Source organism: Pelophylax lessonae (genome assembly GCF_965119305.1).
Source record: "Pelophylax lessonae genome assembly, chromosome: 4".
Lineage (NCBI taxonomy): Eukaryota > Metazoa > Chordata > Amphibia > Anura > Ranidae > Pelophylax > Pelophylax lessonae.
Window position 1 is genome coordinate 552,308,850 of NC_138771.1, and position 17,136 is coordinate 552,325,985.

Sequence of the window (17,136 nt, forward strand, 5' to 3'; positions counted from 1 at the left end):
TGTACTTAAGTGAAAACCATTTCGGGTGACTACCTCTTGAAGTGTGACTCTACAATTTTCATAGTCATGAAAAGAAAACTCTTTGAATGAGAAGGTGTCTCCAAACTTTTGGTCTGTACTGAGATTATATATATTTTAATTATACACACACACTTATAGCAAAACTCAACACAACTCAAACAGGCAGGGCTACAAAAAAAAAATATTTATTTACACAGGTTTTATAATTTTGGACAAATGATCATCCATAAGTGCTGATCACTCAGACAGGGAAAATTCCCTCTTAAGGGTATAATTACAACCATTTGTAAAATACTTTATCTTCTACAGTTTGTATTTCAAGCCTTACTGGACATTTGTACAAGTAAGACAGCAATGTCTCAGTGTAGCCAGTTAGAAAATAGAGCTTATGCGGAGCAAATTTTCGGATAATGATAGCACAGATCACTATAACATTGGCTCGTCTCTTGATCAAAATCTCATTAGCCAGACAGCCATGGAATGTGCCATACATGAATTTTCTAATGTAGATATCTTCTATAGTACGCCCTGCAGCGTCCTCTTCACCATCCAAGTTACCTGGGAAAAGAAAAAAAAAAAAAAAGTAACAGGTTAAAAAATGGGCTCCATTCATCAAATTGGAGCTGGAAAAAAATAAAAAAAATTTGATTTGTAATTTCATAAAGAAACGTCTAGAAATATAAATTGTGCCCAAAAGAGAACAATGGAAAAATGTATCTCTTGACTTATTTCTTCTGAAAATAGTGCACTTCCTGTCATGTGACTGGACCTATGGGTAGGCAATCCTGTGCCTTGGTCCTCATAGCTTTGCATCTGTAGTGTTAATCTAAAGCTGGCCACACACTAAGACATTATCTTTCAACCCGTGGGCTGACCTTAAAGACAAAAATTTAAACCGATTTCTCCATCCGACTCCCACTGATGCTACTGTAGTCTGACAGCTGAAACCTCCAGCTGGGAGAAGACAGTGGGCACTGTCAGACAAACAGTTCAGTTGACAATTATTCACCAGATTCTTTCAATTTTTGCATCAAGGAATGTCAGACAGGCAAGTGCCGACAAGGCCACCGACTGCTCAAATTACAGCTGGTTCATCAGAAACCAATTGAAATCCAACCATTTAAGGCCAACTTTAAAACACGGTGTTTTTAACTATTAAGGCCAGACACACAGTAAGAAAAACTGGAAGTAAAATTTCGTATGACGAACGAACTGCCAATTTTCTGATTGTTAGTATAGCCAATTCAGACTTTTTGGACGACAAAAAACTGAAGGTGCAGGCTATAACATTTTTTAGGTACCTGAACATGTCCGATTTCGGTTTAATTAGTACAGTTTTTGTCAGAAGAAAATCTTAAGAGCGTGACTACGCACGCTTGGAAACACAAGAATACATAGAAACAATTCAACACATTACATCACTTCTGAAGTTGTATTCTGTCCTATGAAAATTTTTGTATGTTGAGTAACCTCCTCACTTTTGATATATTGGCATGAAAAAAAAAAAAAAAAAAAAAAAAAAAAAAAAAAAAAGGAGGAATATTCATCCGATAATCTGATTGTGTGTACGAGGCTTAAGACTTATGTGCTGCTTACTTCTGCCTCCTGCAGTGAAAGGTTCTCCCTGCTTTGCCTATTCTGTAGACTGGTGTTTCTCAACCCTTTATCAGTCAAGGTACCCTTTAAAACCATGCACAAATCTTAAGGCATTCTAAAATGTAAAAAAAAAAAAAAAAAAAACTAAAATAGTGTGACGAATGCCCATTTGCTGGGACGTTCGCCATGGGCTACTGGAAGAGTGTGGAGGCCAGCCTCCTGCACACGGACTACGGGCCCTGGCTTGTAGGGGGGGAGCACAGCTGTGTATGCTGGGGGACCCTTGGAGTACTGTTACTTTGAATTCAAGTTCATGTCAACCCAAGAGACACAGACTTTGGGCCTAAGCTGCCTATTACAACAAAAGGACTTCACACAATCAGAGACTAAACAGATGCTAACGACATAAGACTCAGCTATATTATCTACTGTGGGGAAGTTTGACACTTAGAATAAGGTGTGTTGAAAACGGAGACGGGCAGTCTGCGAGCCTATGTCTTCTGCTTTCATCCGTTTAGCGGTGGTGTGTGTTCACACTTCTAGGAATGCGTATTCGGCTATGTTTTGGGCTTGTGGTTTGTTGAGTCAATTATGATAATGCTAATCCTGTCTGAGCCTGCAGTGCCATTCACCTTTTCTGTCCAGATAGCCAGGTATGTTAATTATGTTCTGTATACAATACATTTGCATAGGATGTAATCAAGCACCTAAGACTGTATATATTGGAAGTGAGTTGTTGAATAATGAGTCTTTGTTTTACCCTTCATCAAACTTAGGCTGACGTTTGGGGGGGGGGGGGGGGGATTGGGGGCCATAGTCACTGCATCACGTGGGATTCGGGAGACCCAAGACGGAAATACTTGGTCGAAGTATTGGGGGGTCCATTACAAATAGTTTTACATAATGCAGCAGCATCGACACACATAAAAACACCCAACCATGGAGGTGATTTTTTATTTATTTTTTATAAAGTAAAAGTATTCCTGCATTTCTCTCATTTAGCTAAATGCTGACAGGGGAGGGACAAACAAGAATGACTTCAGGTGCCCAATGTCCTCATTAACCTTGACATCAGCAGTTGTTAGAATGCCAGCAGCTTTCCGGCATGGTGTTCAAGGTTGTAACGCTGCACAATTAAAATGTGTGGCTTTGTGTTACAAAAAGGGAGACCTAATCCCATCTGCTGGCTTGTTAAAAATTTTAGGCAATTTTTTGGATTTTGCCAAGGCACTCCCAAAGAACCCCAAAGGCACCTTGGATGAAAAACATTGCATCTCCCCTATTGCTTCTAAAACATTTAATCCATAAACATTTAGGGGGACAGTTCGGACATGAGGAAGCAAAGTTCTGCTTCAACCAAGACGGGCCCCCCCGGCCCCCCCCCGAGACAGTACAGCTACAATGGCACCACAGGTAATATTGGTGAATAGTCCCTTGCTTGTTGTTTCTTGGCACAGCTTTCACAGCTAAATCTCTTTAGGAGAGGAAACCACTGATGTGTATTGACAGTTAACAACTAAGAGCAAACCTGTCACTACCCAGTTGTGGCGGTTTCCATTGCGGACCATCTGCTAAATAGAGTTAACCAATTGTCTCTTAATTTAGTACTTTAAATATTTACCCAGAACAAACAGCAGATTACAGCAACATAAAAGGTCTTCACCTGTATATTGGTACCATGTCAGTGTCACTTCCGACTGTAAGGGAGAGCAGTTTAACCTCTTCAAGACTAAGCCTTTTTCTGACAATTGCTGCTTACAAGTTAAAAATCTGTATTTTTTTGCTAGAAAATTACTTAGAACCCCCAAAGATTATATATTTTTTTCAGCAGAGACCCTAGTGAATAAAATGGCGATCGTTGCAATCTTTTATGTCACTCTGTATTTGCGCAGAAGTCTTTCAAACGCAGTTTTTGTGGGAAAAAAAAAAAAAAAAAAAAAAACAGTAAAGTTAGCCCAATTTTTTAAATAATGTAAAAGATGATGTTACGCCGAGAATCGTGATCTTTATTCTAAGCACAAAAAAAAAAAAAAAAAAAAATCACGATTTTCATTTTAGCCAGAATTGTGCAGCTCTACTGGATCAGTGTCACAGCCATGCAAGTAGCATTTTCAAAAACAGAGGTCATCCGTGGCAGCCTCCATATTTTCAGTACAGTGCACGTTTTAAAAGCAGGGACTTAAGAGTTGCCTGCATGCATATATTTTGTGTCAATCAGCACCCTGAAAATCCATGAAGCTCAATCACAAACAACTGCTACCCCCCCCCCCCCCTATTCCTTGAACAAGTATTGAGAGTAACACATAGGCAATGTGCAATTTGAGAAGAATTGGATGGGAGCTGCCTAACTGCCCTGCTAATCCAGTGGCATTGCCTTCTGGGTCTCTAATCTTTAACCACTTAAGCCCCGGAAGATTTTACCCCCTTCCTGACCAGGGGGTATTTTGCGATTCGGCACTGCGTGACTTTAACAGACCATTGCGCGATCGTGCGACGCTGTACCTAAACGAATTTGACGTCCTTTTTTCCCCACAAACAGAGCTTTCTTTTGGTGCTATTTGATCACCTGTGCGATTTTTTGATCATGCGCTATAAACAAAAAAGAAGAGCGACAATTTTGCAAAAAACAATAATATTTTTCACATTCTTTTTATATGAAATCCCCCCCCCCCCCCCAAAAAAAAAAAAAGAAAAAAAAAAAAAACGCAAAAAGCGTATTTTGATTGGTTTGCGCAAAAGTTATCGCGTTTACTAACAAAGGGAAAGATTTTTGTCATTTTTTTTTTTTTAACGTGTAATGGCGGCGATCTGCGATTTTTTTGCGGTACTGCGACATAGCGGCGGACAGATCGGACCCTTGACTGACATTTTTTTGACACTTTTGGGGTTACCAGTGACATTTCTACAGCAATCAGTGCTATACATATGCACTGTTACTGTAAAAATACACTGGCAGTGAAGAGGTTAACTTTGAGAGGGAGGAGCTGTGTGTGTCCCTAGGGGCGTGATTCTAACTGTGATTGGCTGTGGCTTGAGCTGTAGGAACAATGATCAACGGTCCTACATAGTAGAACCGTATGATCATTGTTCCTACACAGGGGAGAATGACAGGCGGCTTGTTTACACTAGCCGCCTGCCTTTCTCCCTCTCCCCCGACGATCGCCGAGTGACCGGCGGACATCGGGTCCGCCGGTCACAAGCGGGGGTCCGTGACCGCGCCTCCGGCGGCGCGCGCTCGCTCCCCAGAGCCTCACAGGCTAGCGACGTAGACCTACGTCGCTCTGCCTGTGAAGGGCTGACTGCAGCAGTAAATATACTGTGAGCAGTCGGCAAGCGGTTAAACTACAAACCAAGGAGAGTTACAACATCACTGGCTGCATGCTTGCTCTGGCAAAATGACCTGAAGTGCTGAAGCCATAAACTGCCTTGGCAAAAAGCGCTCTGTTGGTGTTGGGTGTAAAAACAAACAATGTACAGCCTCTTAGGCCCCTTTCACACTAGTGCGACTTGTCCCGCAAAAATCACATGACAAGTCGTTTTCCATTATTTTCAATGAGCCCCATTCATATCAGTGCATTTTGAAGTCGACCAACTTCAAAGTAGTTCCTTCACTACTTTGGCACGATTTTAGTGCGTTTTGAGGTATATAGCCCTGAGCCATTGCTCAAAATCGCGGCAAAGTCGCGTCAAAAATCGTGTAGCATAAGTGTGAAAGGGGCCTTAGTGCTACAATAAAGAAGAAACTTTGAAAACAATGTACAGGAAGATTGAACTATTTTGCCTTGCCTGTTCAGGAAGTGTTAAATCATTCATATAGAACCTTCTAAACGCCTTAAAAGGACACGCCTTATAATGATAAAAACAGAATGCCATCAGGAAAGGCAAATAGCTATCTTTAGGAGTTACTGGACAACAGCAGCATTTATAGTTCAACCAGAAGGTGGAGCTGTTCTATTCAGGCCTATCTATGACGCATTTTACTGCAGCAGTGAAAAAAAAAAAAAAAAAAAAACGAAGGTAGTGTAGAATGATGTATCCACGAACCACGCAGATTTAATTGGATAAGACTTGCTGGAAATCAGCTTCATTGGGTCAATGAAGGGAGATAATTCTGCTAGATTCCAGCTGTCATTTGAAGGACATGCAGTGCAGTCTGTAACCATCCTAACCTTCCTTTTAACCAGATTGTATACATTTTAATGCCTCAGCCTACCTATTTATTGAAACTACAAACATTTTAAATGCTAATTTTACCTTTTTTTAAATTGTCCTAAAAAAGAGGGATTCGGTTATCAAAAGAGTGAAAGCAGGTGAACAAACAAATATTTAGCCTGCTAATTATGAACATAAAAATGGACACCCGGGAGCTGTGGCTTAGTTTGGTTCCCCCCATAGAAAGAGAACAGGAGCACTGAAAAGTTACCCGAGAAGAGGAGCAGCCGGTAAATAGAACATGTTTGTTATTAACAAAAAAAAAACAAAAAAAAAAAAAAAAAACACTAGGACTAGTATCACTTTAATAATTCTCTTCCCGAGTCCTGGTACAGTAACAATTTACTTAATTAGGTCTTTGAATTAAAAAGTTTAAGAACCCCTGCTCTAGCCAAGAATAAAAAAAGTTTCACTTGAACATTGCAGCCTCCCACAATCATTTTGAAAGTAAAATATTTTCTTCACGGAATACTGCAAGTCAAATAGATTATGGGCTCTTTCACACGGGCGTTCCGATCAGATCCTGTCAGTTTTTTTAGGCGGATCTGATCGGATGCCCCATTCAGCCCTATGGAGCAGCGGATGTCAGCGGTGACATGTCCGCTGACATCTGCATCCGATCCTGTCCGTGAAATCCGGACGGAAACCCTATTTTCCATCCGTCCTGGGGATCGGATGAGAGAGGACAGGCAGACCGCTGTCATCCAATTCCCCATAGAGAGCAGCAGGGGCTGTGACATCTCCCTCTCCGCACTGCAAGCAGAGACGGAGCTGTCATCCGCCGGCTCAGCGGGGATCGCGGATCAATCCCCACTGAGCAGCACGGATCCGCCTACGGAGGCGGACCGTGTGAAAGAACCCTATCGGTTACAGATCTTTCCACTGTACAGAAATCACAATATTTTCCTAATAAACCAAATAACTTCTAGTTGTCATTTTAAGTCTCTACACATGGAGTCATCTAAAGATAAAGAATTCGGCTTCTTCTTGGACCTGAAGAGCAGCCTTAAAGTGGAAGCGAACCCCTCTATCTTTTTCAGCCAAAGAAGCCGCCGTCTTAGCTTCCGTTTGATCCTCAACTGCCATGATACTGCACGTGATCAGTTTGGTGTCAATGGTTTGAAAGTTTGGTTGAGAGCACAACCAATGAGAGTTACATTCCTGGCACGTGTTGGAAATGTAACTGTTTTATTAAACTGTTAAATCTATAGGTTTACTTCCGCTTTAAAAGGTCATTAAACCAAAATCACAAAAATGGCAATACAAGCTATATCATATTGTGTTTTCACTCAGTGATCCATGACATTGTTTTCTGTAGACTTTAACAATCCTGGTTGATCCTGCTGTTCCCAGTCCCCCCTTGGCTGTGTCCCCTCTGCTGCCTGAGACTGTCTAGACCAGCTGTTGACATCTACTGAGCATGCTTCAGTTCCCCAAGCTGTTCATTTCCTCCTTTTTGTTATCTGTGCAGCCCACATGACTAGCACGTGGCACATATGGGACTATCCAACATGAGCATATCTTAGCCCACACGACTAGAGTCACAATAGAGCTGCACAATTCCGGATGAAAAAAAAAAAATCAATATTTTTTGCTTAGAATAAAGATCATGATTCTCTCACGATTCTTGCCATTACATCTTTCACATTATAAAAAAAAAAATATATATATAACTTTACAGTTTAGTTTTTTCTAAAGAATTTCATAGGAAAGACTGCTGCGCAAATACAGTGTTACAAAATTGCAACGACTGCCATTTTATTCTCTAGGGTCATATATATGTGTGTGTGTGTGTGTGTGTGTGTGTGTGTGTGTAAACGGCTATGTACTGTATGAATCGTGGAAATGCCGGAATTAGATCACGAGGAGGGGAGGGGTTGAATCGAGACTTAATGATTTTTTTGTGCCGCTCCAAGTCACACATAAAAAAGGTGTATACACAGTGGTAAAACTCCCCCCCCCCATGTCCTCCTATTTCTAATCACTATGGGGTGGGATATAAGGTGCTGATTAATGGAGGCTTCACCTCCCTGGTAATCCCAGCACATACACACCATAGACACTGGCTAGAGGGGTGATTGGCAGAACCTCCTCCAGGTTTCTTTACATTGTGAAAAAAAATAAAAAAATGAACGCTATTGTCAGTCAACTCAATTTCTGCCAACAACATGTTTTTTCTTTTTTTCGCAGTAACATTTTTGAAATACAGATGTATATGAAACTTTTAACAGGCTGTTGCCATCATTTATTTTAATTCTCTATCCTGAAAGCTTTTTTATTGTCATGCGACTGTTACAGCACCAATCGGAGCACTAGAAACGCCTCCCTTAGAACTTACTCTGCAGACAGGAGAGACCTGGAAAATATGACTGCTGAACAGCGATGATTACTACCTGCCAACCGCTCACAGTAAATATACTACAAGCAGGCGACAGGTACAGTCACGTACATGTACGCTACTGGCCTTCTTCCAACCGGTGCTGTGATTGGATACAGCATGAGTTTAGCCACAGATTTAAGCTGAAACCTGCTGACTGGCTGTGTACAATCACACACAGATCTGTGTGAACATAGAACAGTTATCTGGCTGTTTCTTCTCCCTAAAGCAAGTAGAAATAATAGCCAGATCAGAAAGTAAAAGCAGCACACATTACTAGGCACACAATTAACCCTTTGATTGGTCCTAGATGTTCACGCCTTCCCAGCCAGTGTCATTAGTACAGTGTCAGTGTAAAGTATTATCACCTTTTCACTGTATTAGCAACATCAGTGTCAGTTAGTGACCATGCCAACCAGTGTCAGTTAGCGCTACACTGCCTGCCACCCTATCACAGTCCCACCAAGTCACTGATCACTGCCAGTACAGTATAGCAGCCAAAATTCCTATATACCATCAGTGATGGTAGCCTACTCATTTTATAACAGGTTTTCCTTTAACATCTTTCATTAATTTATACGTAAAATCCTATAGATCTTAAAGTGACTATCGCTAAATGGTCAAACCAGCAAAGACATACCTGTAAAAGGAAGAGGCACTATATTTACCGTCTGGTGGCTTGTGTCACAAAATGCTGCTCCATGGCTGCTGCAGGCATTTAACACTTCTGAGTGTATGAATACCTGCTACCCCCCACTGTACAAAGTGGTTTCTCCCTACAAGCTGTCAGGAGGAACCACTGCATGTGGCAGGGGAAACAACTGTTTCTCCTTGACTGATCAAAATACCTGCAGTGGCTAGGGAGCAGATCAAGGGCATTTTTAAAACCCACGCCACCGTAAGTTAACGTCTCTTCTTTTTACATGTGTGCGTCACAAAAAACAAAAAATATACACAACCTTGAAGAATTTTAAAATTGTAGTTACAATTTCACCAAAGTTTAGCCTTCATGCTTTATCAAGTAGCTATATCTCGGCAATATGCTACAATACTCAAAAGGAAAGGCACAGTTCAGATTTGTAATGAATACTGATGTTAAACAGTTCTTACTTGAGTGTTGAGACAGCCATCCTTTCCTATGGGCAATAAAGTGTGGAGCGTGGGCTTCTTCATAGGTCACAGGCTTGTCACCTTTACTTACACGCACACGTGCTGCCCGGTTCTGAGGACAAGATACATTAATAATATATACAATCACCTGTGACTTTGTGAAGATTTGAAAGAAAGCCATTTATACCAGAGCTCAAAAAGCAGACCTATAATTCTGTAGATTCTTCTGCGCTCCAACTAGGAAGATTTTATAAAACAAGTCCCCCCCCCCCCCCCCCAACAATATGCTATTTTTAGTGAATTTCAACATGAAGCCTAACTGGCGTATCTCCGTCAAATAAAATGCTTAAAGTGGTTCTAAAGGCTAATGTTTTTTTATCGTAATGCATTCTCTGCATTAAAGCAGAACTTCACCCACAAGGGGAGGTTCTGCTCTTCCTCCGCTGCCATATGTGAAATATATTTTTTGGAAGGGTGGTACCTAGTTTTTGACAGATACCCGCTGCCACTTCCGCTTGGCTCCCCCCCTCCCTGCCCACAACCTTTTGGGATGTGTTACAGGTCTCAGAGAGCTGTGGGACCATCCACAAAGCCCAAAGCGTCTTGCACATGTGTAGTGGGCAGCTGGGTGTGAAGCTGCAAGGAGTCACAGCTGGCTACCCACAGTCAACATGCCGATGCTGGGGTCCCAAAAACCGGCCTGGGTGAGGAAGGCACTGGATCCTTGTAACAGGCAAGTGTGTGTTTATTGAAAAAAAAAAAAAAAAAAGTTTTTGTACCTGCAGACTTAAGTTTTGCAGGACTGACCCCCCCCCCCCCCAAAAAACACTTACCTGGCTCCTATATCAATCCAGCCGTGCAGCTGCAGGTTTTCTCCTCTTCTCCCAATCTCCCACAGCCCAGCTTGGGAGTGACCCTGCATGTGCGCCCCCAAAGCAAGTGGACTGCTATAGTGGCGCACGCAGAAGAGGAGGTTCGGGGCAGCTCTGTACAATAGCATTGCACAGTCCAGGGCACTTGCTGACATTTTTTTGCACCCCAGTTTTATGTTTTCGTGCATAGGACATGGAAACAAAGCTAAGTGAGTCACTCAAGACCAAGAACTGATTAGCGGTCTTTGATCACTCAGTTCTCTGTGTAGAGCCAGTGGGGGATAGCTGCAGCAACAGATACATGTTGCAACCATCTAGGGGAGTATTGTTTTTTTAGATTTCTGCATTTCTCTTTTAAATTCAAGACATGCTGTGAATGAGATCAATTTGCTCTTGCCCTCAACCAAACTGTCGAGCCTTCAAACAGCCGGTGCTATACCTGTCCACATGTGCAGCAGCATGGCAACTGCAGATCAAACTGAGGCCAAGATGGCAGCAGCTCCCTGGCTGTCATGTATTAGAGGGTATTGTCCTGCTTTAATTAAAGCTTTGTAAATTAAGCCTATAGTGTCTCTGGAGGATACCAAAATGGAAAACAACAGTTTACAATGGGCAACTTACCTTTAGACATATAGAAGTTGTCTGAATGGCACGAATTTGACAGTATCTAGGTAAAACCTGAAACCAAAAAAAATTGTAAGGACTAAGAACAGTAGGGTGGTAGTAAACCACACAAAAAAAAAAAAAAAAAAAAAAAAAAAAAAAAAAATTGGGCACAGTATACAAGCACATTATGACAGACTTACCTGAAAACCAAGCCCTCCAGTGACGCGCTGGCAGCGCGTTCATCTTCGCAGGCATCGGCGGTATGAAAGGGCATGCTGCGATGATGTCACATGTGCACAGGAGTCACTGTTTATGACACAGGGCTCTTAATGAAGGGCCCAGTTATGCTGTTCCTTCAGAGCGCATGTGCCAGTAACGTCACTGGCTGGTTCTAAATTAAATATCTCTTATACTGTGCACCTTTAGGAGATATTTACTGTACCTATAGATAAGCCTTATTATAGGCTTACCCATATGGGAAAAAAAAAAATTCAACAAAAGGAGTTTACTCCCACTTTAAGAGAGCTAATGGACTTGTCTTACAACCTAAGGATGTTTTATGATGCTTTGCAGTCAGTGGCTATAAAGATATGCTGCAATGGGGGAAACACATGCCTGATACAGGGCTAAAGTTTCAGTTATTCTTTTCTTTTCACATTCTAGTCACCTAATAGGACAGAAATATGGTAATTAGATAAACACAAACACATTAGGATGAACCTGTAGTCTATTTTAAAATGCAAGCACTCATGTACATGGACGTATAACTTGCTGAGCACAGAGAAGTAATTTACATGGATCTAGTCATTGCAGTATTGAATGCTATGGACCTTTCACAATGATCAGTTTTGGTGCACAGCATTTAGCTGCATAAACAAAAACCATTAAAAAAAAAAAAAATATATAACACTTCACGTGACCGGACCAGAGCCCCCTTAATGAGGAGCTCGTCTGGGCAAAAAAAAACCTAAAAAAAAAAAGAAAAGTCAGCAGCAACAAATACTTTAGCTGCTGACTTTTAATACAATTACAAGGACAATTACCCTTCAAGGGATCCAGCGATGTTCGCACCTGAGCTGATCTTTCAATTGATCCTGCTGTCTTCTGGGACCTGTGCGTGTCCCCGAAGACAGTAGGGGGGTGGAAGAGGGGCCAGAAATATGTAGAGTTTGCAGCAGCAATCTTACCAGGAAGTGGGAGCAGGTACTTGTCAAAACCAGGTACCTGATCCCCCCGCAAAAAGTGTCAAATGTGGCAGAGGGGATTTGCGAACAAGCGGAGCTTTTCCTTTTGGGTGGAGCTCCACTTTAACTACTTGCCGACTGCTCACAGTATATTTACTGCGGCAGTCAGCCCCTCACAGGCAGAGCGACGTAGGTCTACGTCGCTAGCCTGTGAGGCTCTGGGGAGCGGGCGCGCTCCCGCGCGGTCACGGACCCCCCCCCCCGTGCGTGTGACCGGCGGACCCGATGTTCGCCGGTCACTCGGCGATCGTCGGTGGAGAGGGAGAAAGGCAGGTGGCTAGTGTAAACAAGCCGCCTGCCATTCTCCCCTGTGTAGAAACAATGATCATACGGTTCTACTATGTAGGACCGTTGATCATTGTTCCTACACCTCAAGCCACAGCCAATCACAGTTAGAATCACGCCCCTAGGGACACACACCACCCCTCCCTCAAATAAAGTTAACCCCTTCACTGCCAGTGTAATTTTACAGTAACAGTGCATATGTATAGCACTGATTACTGTAGAAATGTCACTGGTAACCCCAAAAGTGTCAAAAATGTCAGTCAAGGGTCCGATCTATCCGCCGCAATGACGCAAAAAAAATAAAAATCGCAGATCGCCGACATTACGCGTTAAGACAAAAATCTTTCCCTTTGTTAGTAAACGCGATAACTTTTGCGCAAACCAATCAAAATACGCTTTTTGCTATTTTTTTTACCAAACATATGTAGCATAAAACAAATTGTCCGAAAATGTTAAAAAAATTGATTTTTTTACATTTTTTGGGGGAATTTCATATAAAAAAATGTGATAAATATTGTTATTTTTGCAAAATTGACGCTCTTTTTTTGTTTATAGCGCATGATCATGGGCTCTGTTTGTGGGAAAAAAGGAAGTCAAATTCGTTTAGGTACAGCGTCGCACGACCGCGCAATTGTCCGTTAAAGTCACGCAGTGCCGAATCGCAAAATACCCCCTGGTCAGGAAGGGGGTAAAATCTTCTGGGGCTTAAGTGGTTAAATTAGTTAAGTATACACATCTCTCCTCTACATGCTAGCCAGCACAGGGCTCAGAGCGGGGGTGATTGGCAGCACTGGTGGGCACTGCACTGATAGGCAGGGGTGAGAGCAGGTTTAAGCTTAGATCGGTATTCTATTGAGCAGTGCATCCCATCAGATAATGGCTCCAATGATCAGTGCATGTGCAGCATGTAACGTCACTCCCGCTGATCTACTAATCAACTGGCATGACGTCAACACTGCGCATGTGCAGATCACCAGAGCCAATATCCAACGATCTGAAAAGCGCAGAGGGAGAATCTAATTGTCAAATTCTGCCTTGCTCTGAGCATGCACAAGCCTTGAGCAAAGGAATCCGGTGTAACGTTAAAAAACCATACCCCGTGAAGAAACCATACCCTCGTCACTTCCTGTGTGAAACAGCTGAGCAGCGCAGCAGTGCGCATGCTCAGAGCCCCGGATACCTAATTGAACATCAAAGAATTTGACACGGCACTGTGTGTAATGTTATACTTGCGGCGGGTACATTAAAACAGTTCGGCTGCAACATCAATCATCTCCTCTCCTATCGCTGTCACTTCCCTGATCTCGCCTAATAAATATAAAAGCGGCGGCGGGTGTATGAGATGTAAATGATGGCGATCGCGGCTCCGTGATCCGCTTTTATATTTATTACCCGAGATCAGGGAAGTGACAGGGGAAGGAGCGCAGATGATGTATGTTGCAGAGGAGCTGTTTTAATGTAACCGCCGCAAATGTAACTACCGTGAGAAATCCATACCCTCCGTAGGTGCACCGGAAGTGACGAGGGTATGGTTTTCTCACGGGTATGTTTTTTTCACGGAACACCGGTGTAACATTAAAAAAAACCCTACCCCCGTCACTTCCTGTCACATACGTCATTGAACAGCTGAGCCGCTTCCCACTGCGCATGCTCATAGCTGCGGAGGGTAGGGAATTTTCACGGGGTAGGGTTTTTTAACGTTACACCGCATCAGCTGTTGCCGCGGGTACATGAAATCATCTCTGCTGCAACCCCTCTGACTTCCCTGATCTCGGCTCCAAAATGTAAAAGCGACAGCGGGTCTATGAAAATATAACTCACAGCGATCTCAGCTCCGTGATTTATATTTTCATAGACCCGCCGCCGCTTTTACATTTTGGAGCCGAGATCAGGGAAGTCACAGGGGTAGGAGCGGAGATGATTTCATGTATGCGCGGCAACAGCTGATGTGGTGGAACGTTAAAAAAACACTACCCCGTGAAAATTCCCTACCCTCCGCAGCTGTGAGCATGCGCAGTGGGAAGCGGCTCAGCTGTTGAATGACGTACGTGCACAGGAAGTGACGGGGGTAGGGAATTTTCACGCAACACACCAATATCTGCCCAACAACAGTAGTATTCCACCCATGACATCGCTCCAGTGACATTACATACTGCGCAGAGCTCGTCAGAGGCATCATCCTACGGGATGCACTATTCAACAGAACACTGGACTACTACTTTAATAGGCTGCAATATAATACAGTTTTTGGCTTTAAAACATTCGCCTACCTGCTGCAATGACTGGTTCTCTTTGTAGCTTGGGAATCTCTCAGTAGATTGCTCTATTCCCACCTCAATATAAAAGACTACTACAACAGTAAACAATAGGCAAACATAAAAGAAAACCCCACACAGGCTACACCACACCTGACCGGCATTCCGTGTTTACCTGCAATCGGCACACAGCACTGCTGATGGACGCCGCCATCTTCCAGCCTACCAACGAGTCCTGCTGAGCGGCATCATACGTGTGACCTTGTAGTAGAGGGAGAACAGCGACATCTGCAGGGCGAATGACCGAATCACAGCCAAGCCGCAGTTTTCGGCAGAACACCTGCATTTAGATAGGCGGCCGGTGGGGGGAGGGGTGTCGTATGGTGTGGCGCAGAAGAAAGAATTTGCAGGGCGCCAAAATGATCTCCAAAAGCTGAAAAGTGTTTCTTATCGGAATTAGACTTGTAAGGTGTACGCGGAGGATAGGATAGAGGAGGATAGGATAGAGGTGTCTGTGTTTTTTACCTCATGTGTGATAGCAGTGAGTGTCAGATGTGAGGGGAAAGGCCTGGCCTGTGCTCCTCCTCAGTGCTATAACACCGTGTGACACCACCTGTAAGTACTGCCATAGAGGTGTCAGAACTTTTTATTTAAATTTTGAATAGAATTGGGAAGATTTAGAAGTCATTGGTGTCAGTGCTGTAGTTAGGGAGGTTCTCTTTACGCCGTCCGCCATGGTGACCATTGCCCCAGCAAACCACCATCCGCTCCTCATAGAGGACTGCTACTGGGATAAGACTCTTTATAATAGACCTGAAGAGCCGGTTCACACTATTGCATGTGATTCCGAGCGCACTGCTCCTAAAATCACATGCAATCTCTGCGCGGGCGAATTCAGCTGTACAGTTTGTATGGCTGAATTCGCACCGCAATCGCAGTGAACTCGCAAAGGACCCTTTTTTTGGTCAGCAGCAGAATCGGATCGCATGGTGGTTCACACTAGTGCGATCCGATTCATAGGCCAGCTGTCGGATCGCACTGCGATATGCGATCTGATCTGGGGGTGGTCGCTAACTTTTGAATTGACACCCCCCAGCGAATTGCATATGGCAGTGTGAGCTGCCTGTGCTGCGGATGCGATGCAGGAACACGCTGTATATTCGCAGTGTTCCCGCCATCGCAATAGTGTGAACCGGGACGAAGACTGAACATGGATAGAAATGCAGGCCATACACTAGTAGATTTTACAGACAAACATTCATAGGACAAATTCTCTGTACAGTCGATGACGAATGCCGTTTAGATGCACTCAAAAATTTCCATCGACTTTTAACATAAAATTTTCCAACGAATGGACTTTACCAAACGAAAAACACGTTCGCTGCTAAGCCCCTTTCACACATAGGGCTCTTTCACACGGTCCGCCTCCGTAGGCGGATCCGTGCTGCTCAGCGGGGATCGATCCATGATCCCTGCTGAGCCGGCGGATGACAGCTCCGTCTCCGCTTGCAGTGCCGAGAGGGAGGTGTCACAGCTCCCGCTGCTCTCTATGGGGGATCGGATGAGAGCGGACCGCCAGTCCGCTCTCATCCGATCCAATACCTGAACGGATGGAAAAATAGAGTTTCCATCCGTCCAGATTTCACGGACAGGATCGGATACGGGTGGCAGCAGGTGTCAGCGGAGGTGTCTCCGCTGACATCTGCTGCCCCATAGAGCTGCATGGAGGATCCGATCAGATCAGCCTAAAAAACTGACAGGCGGATCTGATCGGACCGCCCGTGTGAAAGAGGCCTTACAGTCCGCTCAGTTCAGTCACCAGCTTAACCATTTACTGCCAATATAACGTACTTCTACTGGGGCAGGGTGACACTGCTGCAATGGAATACATACCTAGTACATGACCCGGCACTGGGGGGGGGGGGGGGGGGGCGCATGCACGCCGCTGGTGACCTGCTGTAATATTACATAGCAGGAGCTGATCAGCAGGTACTGCAGACTCAATGGCTGCCGCCAATCGTTAGGAAGGGAGCCAGATGGTGATGTAAACGAGGCAGATTGCCGTTCTGTCATTAGGGAAGGCATGGATCCTGTGTTCCTACATTTCTTCCCCTAGTACAAGCCCCTCCCCCACAGTACACAAACAAACTAGCTAGGCACACATTTAACCCTTTAATCGCCCCTGAAGTTTAACCCCTTCCTAGCCAATATCAGTACAGTGACAGTGCATATTTTTAACACTGATCACTGTATTTGTGTCATTGGTCCCCAAGAAAGTGTCAATGTCCAATTTGTCCGCTGCAATGTCGCAGTCCTGCCAAAAATCGCTGATCGTCGCCATTACTAGTAAAAAAAAAAAAAGAATAATGCCAATAAAATATCCCATAGTTTGTAGACTCGATACATTTTGCACAAACCAATCAATATACGCTTATTGGGATTTGAATGGACTTTACCATACTAAAAAAATTTGTAGCAAAATACATATTGGCCTAAATTGATAAAGAAATTAGATTTTTTTTTCATTTTTTTTATTGAGAATGTTTTACAGTAAAACA

At 43.6% G+C, this 17,136-nt stretch overlaps 1 protein-coding gene across 1 annotated transcript; it reads right to left on the reverse strand.

The window, feature by feature from the left end:
- Window positions 1–232: 232 nt before the first annotated feature.
- On the reverse strand, window positions 233–14,924 carry MRPS24 (mitochondrial ribosomal protein S24; the record flags this gene model as incomplete). Its single annotated transcript, XM_082253678.1, has 4 exons — window positions 233–579; window positions 9,317–9,428; window positions 10,810–10,866; window positions 14,754–14,924. 4 exons carry the CDS (start codon window positions 14,922–14,924, stop codon window positions 296–298), a joined length of 624 nt encoding a protein of 207 aa, XP_082109804.1. The 3' UTR covers window positions 233–295.
- Window positions 14,925–17,136: the final 2,212 nt, after the last annotated feature.